This window comes from Physella acuta, unplaced genomic scaffold, assembly GCF_028476545.2.
Source record: "Physella acuta isolate Inbredline_101_S28 unplaced genomic scaffold, ASM2847654v3 ptg000456l, whole genome shotgun sequence".
Lineage (NCBI taxonomy): Eukaryota > Metazoa > Mollusca > Gastropoda > Physidae > Physella > Physella acuta.
Window position 1 is genome coordinate 430928 of NW_026731975.1, and position 18378 is coordinate 449305.

The 18378-nt window shown below is 38.5% G+C and overlaps 2 protein-coding genes across 5 annotated transcripts in view; one reads left to right on the plus strand and one right to left on the minus strand.

Moving 5' to 3' along the window:
* The window catches only part of LOC131943458 (nuclear cap-binding protein subunit 2), a 204318-nt gene that overhangs the window by 130997 nt on the left and 54943 nt on the right, over positions 1 to 18378 (plus strand). The gene's annotated exons all lie outside the window — the stretch shown is intronic.
* Positions 1 to 18378, minus strand: part of LOC131943456 (uncharacterized) — a 134977-nt gene that overhangs the window by 83805 nt on the left and 32794 nt on the right. For all 3 annotated transcript variants that reach the window (XM_059303602.1, XM_059303604.1, XM_059303603.1), the window contains exons 3-4: positions 17928 to 18103; positions 13859 to 14746 (exon numbers count right to left, since the gene is read on the minus strand). In XM_059303602.1, coding sequence (XP_059159585.1) covers positions 13859 to 14746; positions 17928 to 18103 — 1064 coding nt within the window. The remainder of the gene's footprint in view (positions 1 to 13858; positions 14747 to 17927; positions 18104 to 18378) is intronic.

Below are 18378 nucleotides of genomic sequence, written 5' to 3' on the forward strand. Positions count from 1 at the left end.
ACCTTAATAAGGAATCGTCCACTTCATTAACACAAAAAATCGACTACTTCGATATGTCTGCTATGATAAAGATCGAATTTCAAATAATGAATCGATTCTTTCAGAGTTAACCACGCAAGGCGTCGAACAATTCACTCGGTTTAACATGTTTAACTCGGTTTAACACAAACAGAATCGATCTGTTGATGTTAGCCAAATATAGAATCGACTACTTCCTTATTTTATATATTTTATGACCTAGGCAATCGAATACTTCAATCTATCTACCATTTAGAGTATCTACCACCTAATTAATTGAATACTAGGTAAACAATCGACTACTCGAATGTTTTATCACTTATAAAATCGACTATCACTATAAGAATCGACCATTTGAATATGTCTACCAAAAAAAGAATCGACTATCAACTAAATCTCTTCTAACTCTAGAATTAAGAACGAAGAAAAAGAAATAGACTAGCACCAATAGAATCGACTCTTCAAATGTATCTAACCATCTGTAGAATTGACTACTAGAATGTGTTTATCATATTTGAAAGTATCTAACCATCTATATCAGGGGTTCGAAAATTTGAGAGGGGGGGGGGGGGGCAAATCGAAAGTTTGAGGGGGGGGGGGGAGTGCAAATCGAAAGTTTTGTCCCCGGGTGACGGGAAGGGTAGCTACGCCTCTGGAAGGAGTTTGTCGATTTAAAATAGGTGGTACCCGCCACCCTACCGATATTTTAGAATGTGCTCTAGAGTAAAAAAAAGGTTGGGAACCCCTGATCTATATAATCGACTACCCAAATATGTCCACCATCAATATAATCGACTAATATAATAGAATCGACTACTTAAACGAGTCCGATCATCAATATTATCGACTACTCAAATATGTCCATTATCAACAGAATCGACTATTCAAATGTGTAGAATCGACTACTTGAATGTGCATAACCATCCATAGAATCGACTACTTGAGTATGTCTAACCACCCATAGAATCGACTACTTGAGTGTGTCTAACCATCCATATAATCGACTACTCAAATGTGTCCACCACATGTAGATCCACTACGATACCGCGCCTGCGCGTTACACGATCAACTTGGTTCAGTGAGTGCACGTGCTGATGCTGACAGAGGATGCACGTGTTGGACTGGTTTAACGGATCCGGAGGTAAAACTACAGGTAGGAACCTGTTCATTTATCCCACAGGTGGATTTTAACCAGCTTAAACCGTAAGCCTTAAGGTTTACGTTAAACCTTAAGGTTTACCTAAATGTAAAGTAGATAAACCTAAGACCCAAATCTAGCGAAGTTAGTATACATGTGTAAACCAAGGCTTATAATATACAAAATCACAATTAGTCACATAAGGGTAAGACAAAAAAAGTTTAATAAAACAGCATTTCTAAACCTATTTTCTAAACCTATTGGCTTTACTTCGTATTAGAGATTTTTTTTTTAATTTTGGCACAAAACCTTTCAGCTTAGTACGGTTTTAGCAAGTAATCTTTGAGCAGATTAAGTTTTTAGCACTAAATATACATCCAATAAAATAAAATATTCTTAGCACATAATCTTTTGAGGAGATTTTGCTTGTAGCACATAATACTTTAACCAATACAATGTTTAGCACATATTATTTTAGCAGATTAAATTCTTAGCACATAATAACTGTGCAGATTAAATGATTAACACATAATCTTTGATCTTATTAAATTCTTATCACGACATCTTTGAGCAGATTCAATTCTTAACGCTAAACCTTTGAACAAATTAAATTCAGAACATTAAAATGTGAAAGCTGATGAAATTCTAAACAGCAAATCTATGGACAAGATTAAATTTTGAAGGCGCATGCGCGAAACAGCAATATCCGGGGCGCAGCTGAATACATAGAGCTCCCGTCATATTGCGTGCTTTGATTCTTGTAGACATTCTGTTGGCCTCGTTTTCGTTTGGATGTTGGAATGGAGGTGGGAATTCGGGAGGGGTGGGAAGAGATGGAGGTGGGGAATCAGACGTAGGTGGTCGGTTTCAAATAGGATATAACTTCAGAAACAAAATGTCTGAGAAAGTTGTATCAGCTGTTGAGTTTAACCCTAACTGAGATAAACGTATGTGTATACCACAAAAAAAGGACCTTTTACGGTTCAACTCTACAACTATATTCAACCTAATCACACAACGAAGTTATGCAAATCACATAGACCTACGATGCAAAAACTTAACTGAACGCAGATTTAAATACAATTATCCGGTTTAAACATACAACACCTGCATACAACATATTCTTACAACCCAACATACAACACCTATATACAACATAATCTTACAACCCAACATATAACACCTACATGCAACATAACCTTAAAACCCAACATACAACACCTACTTACAACACAACCATACAACCAAACAACCTAACACATAACGCATACATATGACAATTTTGCTGCATATAGACAGAAAACAAAAAACATCAATCACAGGCATATTCACACAAGTTAAAATATACATCTCAAATAATAATTCAACACACTCATAAAAACAATTACGTATACCGATCACAATCAACAATAATTACCAACAATCATGAAGTACAATCTTACATGTAACTAAAGTAGTCAGACATAGCCAAATCAAGAAAAAGGACAAAAGTTTTTGTTTACAAGCGGTAGGTGGGAAGGAGGAGGGGGGGGGGGGGGGTTACAGAGGATATGCAATGAGGGAAGGGCGTGTGGGGGGGCATGGAGGGAGTTTGCGGGATATGGATTGAGGGAGGGAAGTTAGGGTATATGGAGGGAGTGTGGGGGATTGAGGGAATGGAGGAAGGGGTGGAGGATAGGAAGTGGAGAAAGCGTTAGAATGAATGTAGGGGTAGGTGCTATGTTAAACTGGAAGAGGGGGAGGTGGAGAATGAGGTGGGGGGGGGGGGGGGCGGGGGTATAAGGATGGGAAAGTAGGGTACGGCGGGGGAGAACGTTTTTTGATCGTGTCTACCGCTGACCCAGACACGTAAATAAACTAATTTTTTAAATTCCAGAATTCCATAGTTGCAGGAGAGAAAACAGTCCCGTCATGCGAGAGATAACGACAACAAGGGAGATAAGCCAACAGGATAAGTCTATAAGATAAGTGGATGCTTTACCCTGCCAGAGGTCGGGAAGATGAATTGAAAAAAAAATTTATAAAAGTAAAACAAATTTCAGAACCTCGAAAACATTATTGAACAAAAATATACTTTAAAAATAAATAAAAATTTCGAAAGTATTCGTGGTTTAGTTTGAAAATCGCATTCGTCTACAAGGGGAGAGCACTTGTTCTGTGTTAAGAATGTGAAGAGTAATTACCATTACATTATCTCCCCTGTATGATTAAGTTAACAGATGAATGCACAGTATTTATTTTTGGACTGTTAAGAATTGTTTATATTATCTGCCGCAATAATAATAATTAATAATTGTAATTGAATTGTAATCAAATGAACATTTGTTATTTGCAAGGTATGCAGATTTTAATTAAGGAGTGTGTTCAGAAATAATTATGTGTTGCATGAAAAAATAATGACAATTAAATAATTAATGCACTTGATTGTAAGCTATGTGAATGAAGATTTCGTTTCCGATACATATTTCTAGATTATTTTTCTTTTTATTTTGTTATGTCACAATATTGTACTTTATGAAGAAGAAAACGCTAATTGGTGATGCTGTTTTCTAAGGTTTTTATAACTAGGCTGTGATTTTTTTTTTTTACGGTTAAGAGGTCACACATTGAGAAACAATGAAAACTGGCAATACACCATTAACACAACAGTAAAACAACAGGAAGATGACGATAGCACATCATCAACGCGCCAGCAACATACCAACAGCACGCCAACAACACACCAGCAACACACCTATAACACGCCAACAACACACTAGTAACACACAACAGTAGCATAAAAATAGCACATCATCAACACACGAGTAACACATCACTAACACACGTGTAACACACCAGCAACACACGAGTAAAACATCACCAACACACGTGTAACACACCATCAACACACAAGTGACACACCACTAACACACTTATAACACACCAGCAACACAATATGCACCGGTAATAAAGCGTCCTTCAGCCAATCTCAGCTAAAAAGGTCGACGCTTAACAAATGGCTGAGGCTAAGGCTAATCGACGGTAATTGAATAACAACAATTATGCAATAAAAGGTCAAAGTTGAAATGAACATTTTTATACGTCTTAATTCTGATTTGTAAAAAAAAAAAAAAAAAAAAAAAAAAAAAAAAAAAAAAAAACGATGGTTGTATTTCCAGGCAAAATTAGATTTTAAAATTTCGAATTTTAAGTTTAAGGTTGATAATACATAGTAAATACGATAGTTTGATTATCTACAACGCTTGATCCAAACCAACTGAGATCATAACTTTAGATGAATTCACTTTTGATGATTTTTTTTTACAATACTATAACGTACCTACTCACAGAACAAATAAAAACCTAAATAGTCACGTGACCCAACTATTCACTGACCACGTGACTAAACGATCCACTCACCATCACGTGATGCAGGCACACAAAACAAAAACACCAACCACAGCTCTCCCCCCTGTCGCTAGCGCACTAGAGGGTAACACATCCGAACCTTCCGCTGACAGAAGAGACGAAAATCTTTTCGTGCACAACACATTCCGATGGGAGAAGTGAGATCTATTTTTAGAAACACGGCGATGTGCATGCGCGAGTTCTAAACACTAACACCGTCCGGCTTTAAATTAATCTTTTTTTTTCTTCCTTCTGGAAACTACAAAAACGTGAATCTAGCTGTTAAAAGATGGCAGTGAACACGATTTCTTTTTTTTAGTTTTTTTTAGACGAAACAAAACAAAAATAAAAATAATAAGAGCAAAAAAAATATATATATAATATAAAAATAATAAGGGCAGAAAATAAAAATAAAATTAAAAATAAAAAGAAATAATATGAGCAAAAAAATAAATAAATAAAAAAGAAATGAAATAAAATAAATCACGAATTAATTTTTATAGGCTTGGCTTTGTTGTGAAAGAAAATCAATATTCATTTTTTTGTTTTTAATTCATTCTTTTATTGGATAATCAATACTTGAAAACAAGTCTGGTAATTTTCTTAATGGTGAAATATCACATGTAGTTTAACAAGTGATATAAATTTGTAATATTATTTGTTTATTCCATTTGATATTACTGTGTCTTTAATAATTGTATTTAAATGTCGTTGATATTTGTAACGGTCAATGTGTAAAAAGGCCTCTGTGTCTATTGTTGTAACCGTTTAAAAATAAAGTTGTATTATTATTATTAATGTAATGTCGCTGTCATTGTAATTGTCGTTGTTATTATTTTTGTAGTTGTTATAATTATTATTATTATTATTATTATTATTATTATTATTATTATTATTATTATTATTATTATTATTATTATTATTATTATTATTATTATTATTATTATTATTATTATTATTATTATTATTATTATTATTATTATTATTATTATTATTATTATTATTATTATTATTATTATTATTATTATTATTATTATTATTATTATTATTATTATTATTATTATTATTATTATTATTATTATTATTATTATTATTGTTATTAATGTTATCATTATCAATATCGTTGTTGTTTTTGTTGTTATTGTTATTATTATTATTATTATTATTATTACTACTATTACTATTTCTATTAATTTTATTACATTCGTATGCTGGCCTTAACGCTATAACTAACTTAACTCTTATCACTAACTTCACACTAATCACTAGTCAAACATTAACTCAATCCCTCGCATCTATAACTAGCCTTAGCTTGCCTCTAGCAGCAAGCTTAACCCTAACCTTAATATTCACTGTCTATGTACTCCCAGTAGCGAGAGTACACTTTAAATTGGTTAATAAAAACCGCGTAAAAAATTGTTCACGTTGCTAAAAACATTGGAAATGTGGGCAGGTACAAAAACAAGATGGGAACGACTTTAATGGTTTTTGGCGTTGGGGGGCGATAAATTCGAAAACGAAATTTTCTGTTATTTTTAGTAACCTCTTGAATATTTGGCAGGGTGAAAAAAAAAACACGGATGGAAAAATCGAATCGCACCGGTAAAACCCGATATATTTAATCCTTTAAAAAAATCATGAAATAAATTTAAGTTATCCCCTTTCTTCCTCCCCCCCCCCCCCATTTTTGAAGGAGCTTAAATTTACTCATCTTTACTTTCACAGGTAGCCAACATGGTGGTACTGGGTTGTTCCTGGTTCTAAGGTGGAAATATAATCATAAAGTGTGTGTGGTGGGGGGGGGGGGAGGGAAGGACGAAGTTGGTATTGATACAGTGCAATATTTTGTAAAACATATCGGGAAGGCATTCAAATTGTTATTATAGTTTGATGAGCGTTGGGTTGAAAAATCAAAATGATCGATTCAGCAGTATGATGTAAAAAATAAATGTCTGAAGCAAATAAAATAAGCTACATTACACCAGCATATAAAGTGTGTTTTTCTCTAACCGGTGTTCAGTGTTCCCTCTAAGCTGCGCAGTAACACGACCGCGCATTGATTTGAACATATATCCGTGTTGACTTTTAGAATACCACGCACCCAAAATGCACACTACCTTTTCCCCCTAGAAGGGAACGTTACCGTTATGCCCATCAGAGTTTGATTTGATGGACTCAAGGACGTCCTACAAGCTCGAGTCACATGCTCTACCACTCGGCCACGTCATCACAACACGTCAACTGGGGTAACTAAAAGGGCGTCATTCATCAAGACTAGGCGCCCACGGACAAATTAGACATAAAAGAGAAAGCAACATTTGATCAAAGTATGAGAAGGAGCAATAAACATTTGTAATAAGTTAGTTAGGTTTGGTTAATCTCTTGTTGAACGGGTTCCTGTTGATACATATTTTGCTTTTTAAATTGCTTTTGTGTTGTGTACATACAAACGATAACCCCTTCTCTCATTCGCTTAACGTTTATTTCTCCCTCCCCCCCTCTTCTCCCTCTCTCTCCCTTTCTCTCTCTCTGTATATATAATCACATACGCTAACCCTTTCTCTCATACGCTAACCGTTTCTCTCCCCACTCTCTCTTCCTTTCTCTGTATAGATTCTATATATCATCATCTTTTCTCGTTCGTGCCCAAGACACATGAGGCAGATAAAGTAGAGTTCATCCGTTTCAGAGATCTCACCTTTGCTTTCCCTAACATGAGTTAGGTACCGATTAGAGCTGGGTGGACTCAGGGACGTTCTACTGACTTGAACCCCGATTCGAACTCGCGACTTTCGGATAAGCAGTCTAGCTCTCTAACGCTTTCTGTATATATATATATATATATATATATATATATATATATATATATATATATATATATATATATATATATGAATGACAAAATCATGGACCCTTCGTGGGCGCCAATTCAAACATCCACATTAAGTGTCCTGTTTGTTGACTGGGCCAAGTCAGATACCCGTTATGGCCAGTCAATGAAAGCGTCAATCTGACTTTGACCTTCAGCAAAGCACTCAATGGGTCAGTAAACCAAAGTACCGGGTTATCAGCTGGGGGTTATCGGTGAAGAAATCAATAAATCACAAACTGCTACATCCGACCTATCAAGGGGAGTGAATCAGTGTGATCCGAGTATGGGAGACAAATCTTGCTTGTCTAGACAAGGGAGACAACTCTAACTACTGCTGCTGCACGATTTCTTCGAAGCAAAACGTCATTAACTTTAGAAATATAAGAAGGGCCAAGCGAAAATTGCTGGGTTTAGAGTCACAGCAGGCGACGCTGGTATAAGTTAGGGTTTTTCCTATGTGTGAGTTAAAAAAGAAATTTTCTTCTAGCTGTAATGTGTGAAAAAAAAGAAAAAAAATGAAAATATTCAGAGTCGTAAAACGGTAAAAGGAAAAAAAAGTGATATACTTAGAGTCATAAAACGGAGACAGCGTTATAAATGTTTGGTGGTGTCGATTTATACAGTAGAGTTTAGTGCTGATTATTTTATCACCCTTTCCTGGTCCCCCCCCCCTCTCCAATCCTCCTCCGTTCTTAGTTCATTATGTTTGTGGGGGGGGGGGGGGGTCACTAGTCAGAAGTACAAACAAGTTTGTGTGGTTATCGAATAATAGACAACTGTGACGTATTGAGTTACACGCTTTGGCGGTGGGGGGGGGGGGGTGTTCGTGGAGAAAATATGATGGTGATGGTGATGGAGCGTGCATGAAATATTTTAGGGAAAGTTAAAGATAATAACGATTTTTTTTTTAAGTGTAAGAGATAATCTTTGAATAGAGGCGAAGGGCGAAGTTGGGCGTAGAGGGGGGGGGGGGGGGGGTGGGGGGTAGGTGGGAGTTAAAGAAAATACAATTGTTTTTTTTTTTTTCAAAGAGCACTTTAACAAAGCAGAATATGAACTGAACACACAAAAAAGTAATTTAGTCATTATAAATACTAAACGAATGTATAAAATCTGCAGATATCACTTAATTAAGTGCTTACTTTGTTATTGTATTACGTTTTTAATATTTTAGTTTAGCGAATTTGTAAACGGTAGAAACCAAAAGTAATGCCTACCTAAGCGTGTATATGTGTACTATGGTATGTTTTGTCGTCCACCAACATACGTGATTTGGGGGGGGGGGGGGGAGGGTTATTGTTGCCAAAAATGTAGTGGCGACTAATTGGACTAAGGGGAAGTAAGCCGTTCATAAAGGTAAACAAGGGGAGTAAGTCACTTAATGGATTAGAATAGACTGTTCGACCTTAAAGTTACTAAACAGATCTAAATGGTTTTAGAAAATTTGCTATAAGAAACAATGTCATTTTAGCTATTATTTTGTACGAAAGAACATGACGAAAATGGATATGGGACAATTTTGATTATAAGGAACTGATATAGTTTATTCATTATTGAAAGCACATGAGATAGATGAGCTTCTAACTGTCTAATTTCAGAAGCAGCACTAATTTTTTGATTTCACGGTTTGGAAAATTAAACTTACTAACACTCACTGGACCATTCTGTTTATATTAAAATTCTTTCAAATTTTGGATCCCTTGAAAAAAAAGTAAATAATTAACACTCACTAACCAACAATGATCATCATTCAGGTCTACACTCAACATTAATCTTAACTTATCACACAAAAGTAAACAACACAATGAAGTTCATAAGATAATCCAAATAACAAAAATCCACTATATATAATCCGTCTAAATGAAATCCTTGGCTATAATCCACAAGAATGAAAACGTTGCCAATTGAAATAACCTTAATTATAGCACCATGCACAGCGGCAACGCTAATTGCCGTGGCAGCGTATCTCAACTAGTCCAAGTTCTCCATAAAGCCGTCTAACCGCGCCATAAATTAGCCAAGTTCAAGTATTCGGCTGGGAGAAAAAAAAAACGCACACCACCACAGTGAACCTGATCCGCGAGAGAAAGGCTTCACTGAACAATAGCAGCAGTCACCGTAAAAATAGACAGTGGCTATAGATACGGCTACAGTGTTTGTGAGCGGCTCGACGTTCTATGTGCACGAGATTCTTAGCGAGTTCGCCATCTGGTCAAATGCTTGAGGGGGTGTTGGTGGGGAATTATTTTTTTGGTAAGTTTATCAGCTGTGGAATGTGAATTCAGTGAGGGGTGGTGGGTGTATAAATGGGGGGAGAAAGGGGGGTTGGTTGTGGGTGAATAGAATTAAGGGGAAGTTAGCGAAACCTGACTACTTTAATTTTGTTGAATGAACTTAGTGTGAGAAGCTATGTATGGAGGGGAGGGATTTTGTTAATGATGAGGTATGTGGGGGAAGGGTAGGTTGTGGGAGGGGGGTGGGGGTGGTGTAAGGATAAATGCAATTACAATTTACAGCAGGATTTGTGAAAAAGATATCCCATGCTTGATGGAAGGGGCGAGTAAAATATCGCGTGAAGGTGGGGGGGGGGGGGTAATCGTTTATGGGATGGAAGGGTGGGGGTCAGATAAGAGGTAAATACGTCGGGTGGGTGGATGGGTGGACAGACAGACGGATGACTGGACAGATGAAAGAAGGGAGAGAGTGGAGGGTTGTATAGGATGGATGGATGGATGGATGGATGGATGGATGGATGGATGGATGGATGGATGGATGGATGGATGGATGGATGGATGGATGGATGGATGGATGGATGGATGGATGGATGGATGGATGGATGGATGGACGGACGGACGGACGGACGGACGGACGGACGGATGGACGGATGGACGGATGGACGGATGGATGGATGGATGGATGGATGGATGGATGGATGGATGGATGGATGGATGGATGGTGGGAGGCTACAAAGTAAGTGGCACAGGAAGTGGACTAAAGATGGTGGCAGTGTAAAGATGGACTGAAGTAAAAGAAAATATTTCACAACTTTAGAATGAAAACTTATCGAGAGACAGTTCGTGTGTGTGTGAGTGGGGTCATGAAGCAGATCAAGATGTTGGCGACGTGGGAATAAAGAGATGAGGGGGGGGGGCGACTACAAAGGATAAGTAAACATGAAAGCAGCTGTAAATAAACACAACGGGAGGCAGGTAGGACCCAGGTAAGAACAGAGCGTCGACCGGTGTCTCTACCACACTGTTCTCCAGGCTGGAATCCAGGTTGCGGAAAATAACAACAGCTGTTTTCTACGCGTAGGCAGTTTTTTTTTCCTAACCTGTTTTGACGTGTCTAGCGTTCCTGTTTAGTTGGGTGTTTGCGTGCTAAGCTAGGTTGGCTGAAGTTAGTGTTTGGTTTAGGGTTTGTATAACAAGCGTGGCTGATAATAAAGTGACTGCTGGTTAGAGTAAATGTTTGGGTTTAGTGTTTGGTTGGCAGGTTAACCGATAGGTGAGTGCTGGGTGGTTGAACTACAAGGATGGTTGAAGTTAATATAGATAAACGAACCGGTATAATCGATTAACCAGACCAAAGTAGTCGTACAATTGATATCGCCGATAATGATATGTATCTTTAATACTATTCTCAATCAATGCCAGATGCGTAGCGAAGGGGGGGGGTACATTTGTGCCCGGGGCCGACCCCTAAGTTAGCTGCAGTTTTGAATTATAAACATAAAAAATATATGGTGGGGAGGGGGCGCCAAACTGAAAGTTTGTCCCCGGGCGCCGGGAGGGGTCGCTACGCCTCTGGATAATGCATATTCTTACATAAGCCCTCATTTTAAACTTAACTCTAAACTTAAATAAATCATAAATGTCCTAATTTAAATAAAAATCAAAGGTAATCAATATACAAATAAATTGATCAGGTTATTTAACAAATATCAACGTGTAAAACAGGGTTTTATTTAGTCTTAGGCTCTATCAATTGTCTTGGACAGCATCATCATTTAAATAACACACTCTAGATAACAGCTTAAACTATGGCCTCAAAGCAACTGCCTTAAAACTATGGCCTTACAGCAACAGCCTTAAAACTATGGCATCAGGGCAACAGCCTTAAAACTATGGCCTTACAGCAACAGCTCTAAAGCCACACAGCCAACAGGTTTATAAAAACTGTAACATTCCGTTTTGTCTGACTGGGTCACGCTGCCCCGGGCTCACGGGCGAAGATTCCCGTGGAACATCCAAACACCTCCCACCCCCGGGCCACACAGCGTCTAAATATATCATATCAACACAAGCACCTACGCCATCTTAGAGCTGCCTCCAACACACGTGACTGTACCGGAAGCTCGTCTTTTACACACTTCCTGAAGAATTTTTGTACTTACATCGCCGATTATCATTACATATCATCACCATAGCTACCCTACAAAAAATAGCGTTTCAACCCACCACACTAACCCCCCCCCCCCCCCCAACTCACAGCGCTTTGTCACCTAAGTCCGCACATTCAACCCCCCCCCCCCTCCACCCACACACACACATTTCCTTATAAACTTCCCCTAAGACAACACCCCTTATTTATTAGTTCGTTCACATTAGTTCACTTCGATCCATATTTTTATTTTTATGAACAAAACCTCTCAAACTTTATAATATCTATTGTATGGCGTGGATCTACTCCATACCTCTTCAATGTCATGTTACTCAAAGTTATGATGACGAATATTTGTCTTTAAAAACTTATTAGACATAATATTCTTCTTTAATTAAAATCTAATACCTAATTTATGCCTTGTATACGAGAAGAAGTGGTTGTAATGACTTGACATAATAGTGAAGATAAATAAGAAAATGTAATATTGGCAGGACGCCAAAAAGTTAGCTGCATCAGATATCTAGAAGATGTTTAAACTATTTATAGACCACATTCTTAATTTATGGTTCAAATCTAGCTTATCTTAAGACTATCGACTGTAGCATAATGTCTAAAGACTAACCTATATTTAGACTTTTATTTATTTGTCTAGACTACCCGACTGTCTAGATTCTGTCTAGACAAGTGGTTCTTAACCTGGGTTCGATCGAACCCCAGGGGTCGGGCTAGTCAGTCTCAGGGGTTACATAAAATGGTAACCTACTTGGGTGGATCTAACACTGTACTCGTTGGCATCCAGACTGATATAAAAACCGAGAAAGGAGCGGGAAACTACTGTATTAAGTATAAAGCTATAGTTCTTTCATGTGCTTTACATAACATACCAAAAACTTAGCAGTAAAGTATGTTCCTCTGAAGTATAATTTGAGATACGTTAAAATTTGTGCTAAACAGACACACAAAGCGCTATTGTCACGACCAAAAACAAATGTCATAAAATATTTTCAATCAAGTCCTCTGAGACCTGTCTACATAGCACCGGCATTGCTGGAACATAAGTGTCATATCTAAACATACATCCAATCGTTGTGTGGCTGATGTGTTATGTTCCAAGTATAGAGGAAAGAGGAAGGGGGGGGGTTGGGTTTTCAAAACAAACGGCCCTGGAGAAGTGAGACAGGGCTAGTTGTGTTAAGTGAACACAATGGATGTAGAGTTAGCTTACGTGTCCCGGCCCCCGGGCCGTATGTCACAACAAAACTAACAGACGAGCCGGTCTCCAGTGGCCAAATAAAGGGAAGTTATGCAGTTAAGGGAGGTAATTGGATTAACAATTTTGAGCAGAAAGTTTATTCAAGTTTAGCGCGAGTATATATGTATATATATATATATATATATATATATATATATATATATATATATATATATATATATATATATATATATATATATATATAATGTGTGTATATAATATATATATATATACAAAAAACTTTTGTTGACACCTCCCCCCCCCCCCACACCGGCTAAAAGACTCCCAACTTCATGAGACCCGATTAAGTGCTGTACACATAACATTCGGAATTGTGTCAGTTAAGTAATAGAATATTGCTGTTCTGGTATTTACTTAATATGCTAACTATTACCCATGTAGAGCACACGTAACTATCCCTAACGTATTGAGTTCAGATCCAGACCTAGAGATCGTTGGACGTCCTTGAGTCCACTCAGCTCTGAAGCGTATCTGATCACACTATTGTTTCTTATGCCGAATAAATATCAACAGGTGGACTCTTCTTCATCTGCCACATGAACTGACAGGCATCTTTACCAAACTAGCTAACCCTTAGAAAGACCTATGATAAAACGTCCTAGCCTCTCGACCAAATGACTGTTCTATGATAGTCCCCACTACCCAGCTATACAACTCCTATAAACCTGACCTATGACCATCCCCACCACTACAAATTTTCCTTACTTCCAGTCCCCACTACCAAGCTAATACACTCCCACACACCTGACCTATGACCTTCCCCACCACTACAATGTTTCCTTACCTCCAGCCTCTTGCTCTCCTCCTCTGCGGCCGCCTGAAGCTGCTTCTCTAGGATCTCCCAGTTGACGTTGGGCAGAGCCGTCTCGATGTTGTACACATCAAAGTCCCCCTCCACGTCCGAACTACCCTGCGAGGACTGGTTCCGTGCAGCCGCGGACCTGCTGGCTGACCCGTCACGTGATCCGGGGTTAGACTTCCGAGCATGTCCGGCCAAGCCGGGTGAGTTGGCGCAACGATCCGGTCTCATGTTAGCCGGAAGGTCGGAGTTCGAATCCCTCCGCCGGGCTTCGTTGACCGGAAGGTCTTCAGATTTCGGCACGACCATGTCTCTGCTGGTTTTGTTGCTGGTGTTTTGGTGTTTTGGTTTGTTGTCGTCGGTCTCGATCATAATGGGGCAAGCACGGTGTGTGTCTTTAGACGACCCCCGGCCCAGGCTACGCAATGGGCTTTTGGAGGCTGTTCGTCGGTTCGTCCTCTCCAAAGACTGACCCCGGGAGCTTAACGGACTTCCCCCGTGTCCGAAACTTCTAGTGCTCTGATTCCTGTGAAAGTTAATAGCGCACGCCTGAGCGTCTAATTTCTTCAACTCCGCAAACTCCTGAGCTAAACTCAACAAATTCACCTTCCTCACCCTCCTCTCAAAGTCCTCCTCTGATTCTCCCTCCCTCCTCTCCAACTCTTCCGGCTCCCAGAAAGAAGAACTCAGCGCCAAAAACGACGAACTGTCCTCAGCCCTAAGTGAGTCCTTATCCATGTACGTCACATCACGCTCAAAGTCCCGTAGTGGCCCGCCGACCTCCGAGTAGTCCGACACGACGGACTCGCACTCCACGTCTACGGAGAAGCGACTGGGAGACTGTTTCTCCCTCTCCAAACCTGAGAGAATATCCTGCAAGAGAAAAAAAAAAGTCGTCTGCTAGTAAAAAAAATATCGACTTCCGGGTAATTTTACCTAAATTTTTTACCGTGCTATCGATTTTTAAATTAGGAATAAGATAATTATCTTCAAATTTGAGAGTTCGTGTGTTCTACAAGAAATGCCCCACTCATTACTCTTTTAACTTTATAAATTACAACTTCCACTACCCCCCCCCCCCCTTATCTTCGTGTCAGCTAAAAAAAATTTTAAAGTATTTTAAAGTTCGGGTTATCTAAAATAAAAATTTGTCATCAAAATGTTAAAATAACTGGTTTTGTAGACACATTTCAATTATAGACAAACTGTATCACACTTAGAGACTGTACAAAAAACACACAATCCGTGAACAGCTTACCACAAATAGAAACAACTTCCAACTATGATTAGACGACTGTACCAACCACACAATCCGTGGACAAACCACCACACTTAAACAACTTCCAGCTATGATTAGACTATACAGAACACACACAATCTTCATGGACAAACTACCACATATAGAGACAACTTCCAACTTTGATTAGACTGTACTAAACACACCCAACCATCATGACAAACTGTACCAAACACACCCAACCTCCATGGACAAACTACCACATTAAACAGGACATCACTGAATGTTTTTATATGCAATCGATGATCACGTCTTTTACAAATTCTTTCTTAGGCTGAGCCTTGGATTTGTGTGCACGTGCATCAAGTCTTCGAGAGGCAGGTAAACATAAGAGCAGTGAACAGTTATTACTTATCTGTTAGCAATTCGACGTATAGCGAGTAGACCAAGATAACTGTCTGCTAGCTATTCGACGTATTGCGAGTAGACCAAGTTATTTCAACAATTCGACGTATAGCGAGTAGACCAAGTTATATCAACAATTCGACGTATAGCGAGTAGACCAAGTTATATAAAAATTCCGACGTATAGCGAGTAGACCATATTATTACGGTTTGCTAACGATTGGACGTAGAACGAGTAGACAATGTTATACCTGTCATGCTAACTATTTAACGTATAATGAGTAGACAAGGTATTAAACTTACGATTCGACCGACGTATAATGAGTAAACGGTGTATTATGCTAACACCTCAACGTGTAACGAGTAGACGAGGTTATACCTATCCGCTAACAACTCGACGTATAACGAGTAGACCGGGTACTATGCCTGGTGATAATTCGACTTATATCGAGTAGTTCGGGAAATTCTTTTCCGCTCACGAATGTATTACATGAAGATTTAGTCTCAGACTTCTTGTAGCACCAATAGCGAGGTGCAGCCCTGTGTGTCAACAGTTCGGTACCTGGTCCCGTGATCGTAGGTCATTCTCCGATCGAACTACACCCCCCCCCCCTACCCCATCATATCAAAACCAGGTGCTACGATGTACCGGTATAGGAAGTAGAAGTCGCTTGACGGAAACACGGGGCAGCTGAAAAAGTAGATCAGAGAATGGCTTGATTCTTTATTCTGTTGGTTCGCTTAAGAGCATTTGCTTGTGTAAGAGAGAGGGGGAGAGGAGATTGAGAGAGAGAGGGAGGGAGAGAGAGAGGAGAAAGAGAGGAGAAAGAGAAAAGAAAAGAGAAAAAGATATAGATACAATGAGGGGTCTGTAGACTGTTTTCTTACAATTGAAAGGTGCATACATTGTCTCCTTTTCATAGAATGTTTTCATAGTTTTAATGTTGAGATCAATGTTAAGATTTTTGTTATTGTGAGGAGACTGGTGGCGTTGTCGGAAATACATTATTAAAATATTTTTAATTTTTTTTATATATGATGCAGGCTTTTTTTTAAACGTTGCAATAGATATGAATGAAATAATTTGTTTATGTTCGTTGTAAGATTTCTATAAGCCAATCTTGGGTCCCCGAGATAATAAGTAATAATTAAAGTTAGGCAAGAATTATAAATAGGTCAGAAGCAGACGAGAGGTAGGTCAGCTAGAGACTGGTCAAGCAGAACCAGCTGTGGAACGACTGACCGGTCACGTGTGACGGTCAGCTGACCAAGCGTTAGGAGTTAGCTGTCGTTGATTGGTCGAGCATTTAGCAGGAAGTCGAGTGCTAGGAGTTAGTGGTGTAGAGATTAGGATTTGGAGAGTTAGGAGCTAGTGGTGTAGAGATTAGGATTTGTAGAGTTAGGAGCTAGTGGTGTAGAGATTAGGATTTGGAGAGTTAGGAGCTAGTGGTGTGTAGAGATTAGGATTAGGAGAGTTAGGAGGTTACAGTTGAGTAAATCGTTAGGTAGTAGAAAGTTATAGTGGACATTTGGACATCAGAAGTGTTTAGGATAGTAAATGACAGTCGAGTTTAGTGTCGTATATTGGTGCTTGTGTTTATAGTAAATAAACTTGAATATCCTTGAATTGGGCTTGCGCTGATTTCACATTTATACGGCGTCAGAAGGGTCGATCTCCTAACTCAGACATATATAACATATATACGGTGTAGATATATATTTAAAAAGAAACAACATTTTCCTCCGTAACCATAGAAAGCCTACGCCTCATGAATGACAACATAAGGGGTTCATTGAAAGACAAACTAGCAAAGTTCCCTTTCGAACCTGACGGTCCATGGGACAAGTGAAGTAAGTTCAAATGTTTCTGTAACCGCAACATATGAAGAGATAATGTTGTCAGCGTTATGCTGAGTCAAGGTACCCATAAGAGCTGGGTGGACTCAGTGACGTTCTACGGACTTGAACCTGCCTGATTCGAAATCGAGACTTTCGTGTTAGCAGTCGTATGTTCTACCATTCGACTACGCCGTTCCAAGAACAACTAAGTCTGATTGAAAGACTTGTTGGTTATGCCTAAAACCTTTTGTTGTTGTTTCAGAATGAGTTGAATAAAAATGCACACCAAACATTGGCTTTTATGAAACTTCTACTCTTAAATGTATGGAAACTAAAATTCTCTTTAAGTGCTTCTCAAAATTGTTTTTACGCAAAGTAAGTTTATGAAAAGAGTTTTATCAAAATAAGTCATTAACGCCTATTGCAGATTTTCCCTAGAAAAGATGAACTAATTCCCGAAACTAAACAACAGTTTTATTTAATTCCGAAACGCAACTGTAAATAGGTAAATAATCACTGTGTAGAGATGGAGCTGTAATATGATGGAAAGTTCTAGAACAAGACACAACTTTACCTGGCAGTCTAGAACTGGTTTGAGACAGGGTACGGGGTTCCTAATTTGGATCAGGCCAGGTGAGAGGTCATCCGTGTCAAGGTTAGAACCGATGCTGTCTAGCAGCAGTGAGGAGGTCAAGTCGTCGTCTGAATCAACGTCTGCGGCCGCTATGGTTGAGCTATCATCTCCACCACCTGAGCCACGTGGGGTGGAATACAATGTCTTTATTATCGTCATACCAGCTATGTACATGTATATTCAAATAGTTTTATAGAGTACTTAATTGTTTTGTTAATTACAAAATTACGTTTGACTATTTTCAAAATTGGTTTAAGAATTTATAAATGATTTAACATTGGTTGCCTTTCCGCTTGATTTTATAAAAGGTGTTAACATTAACTTAACTTAATTTTAATAAGGTGTTAACATTTCCTTACCTTGACTTTACCCAGGTGTTAACATTTTCTTA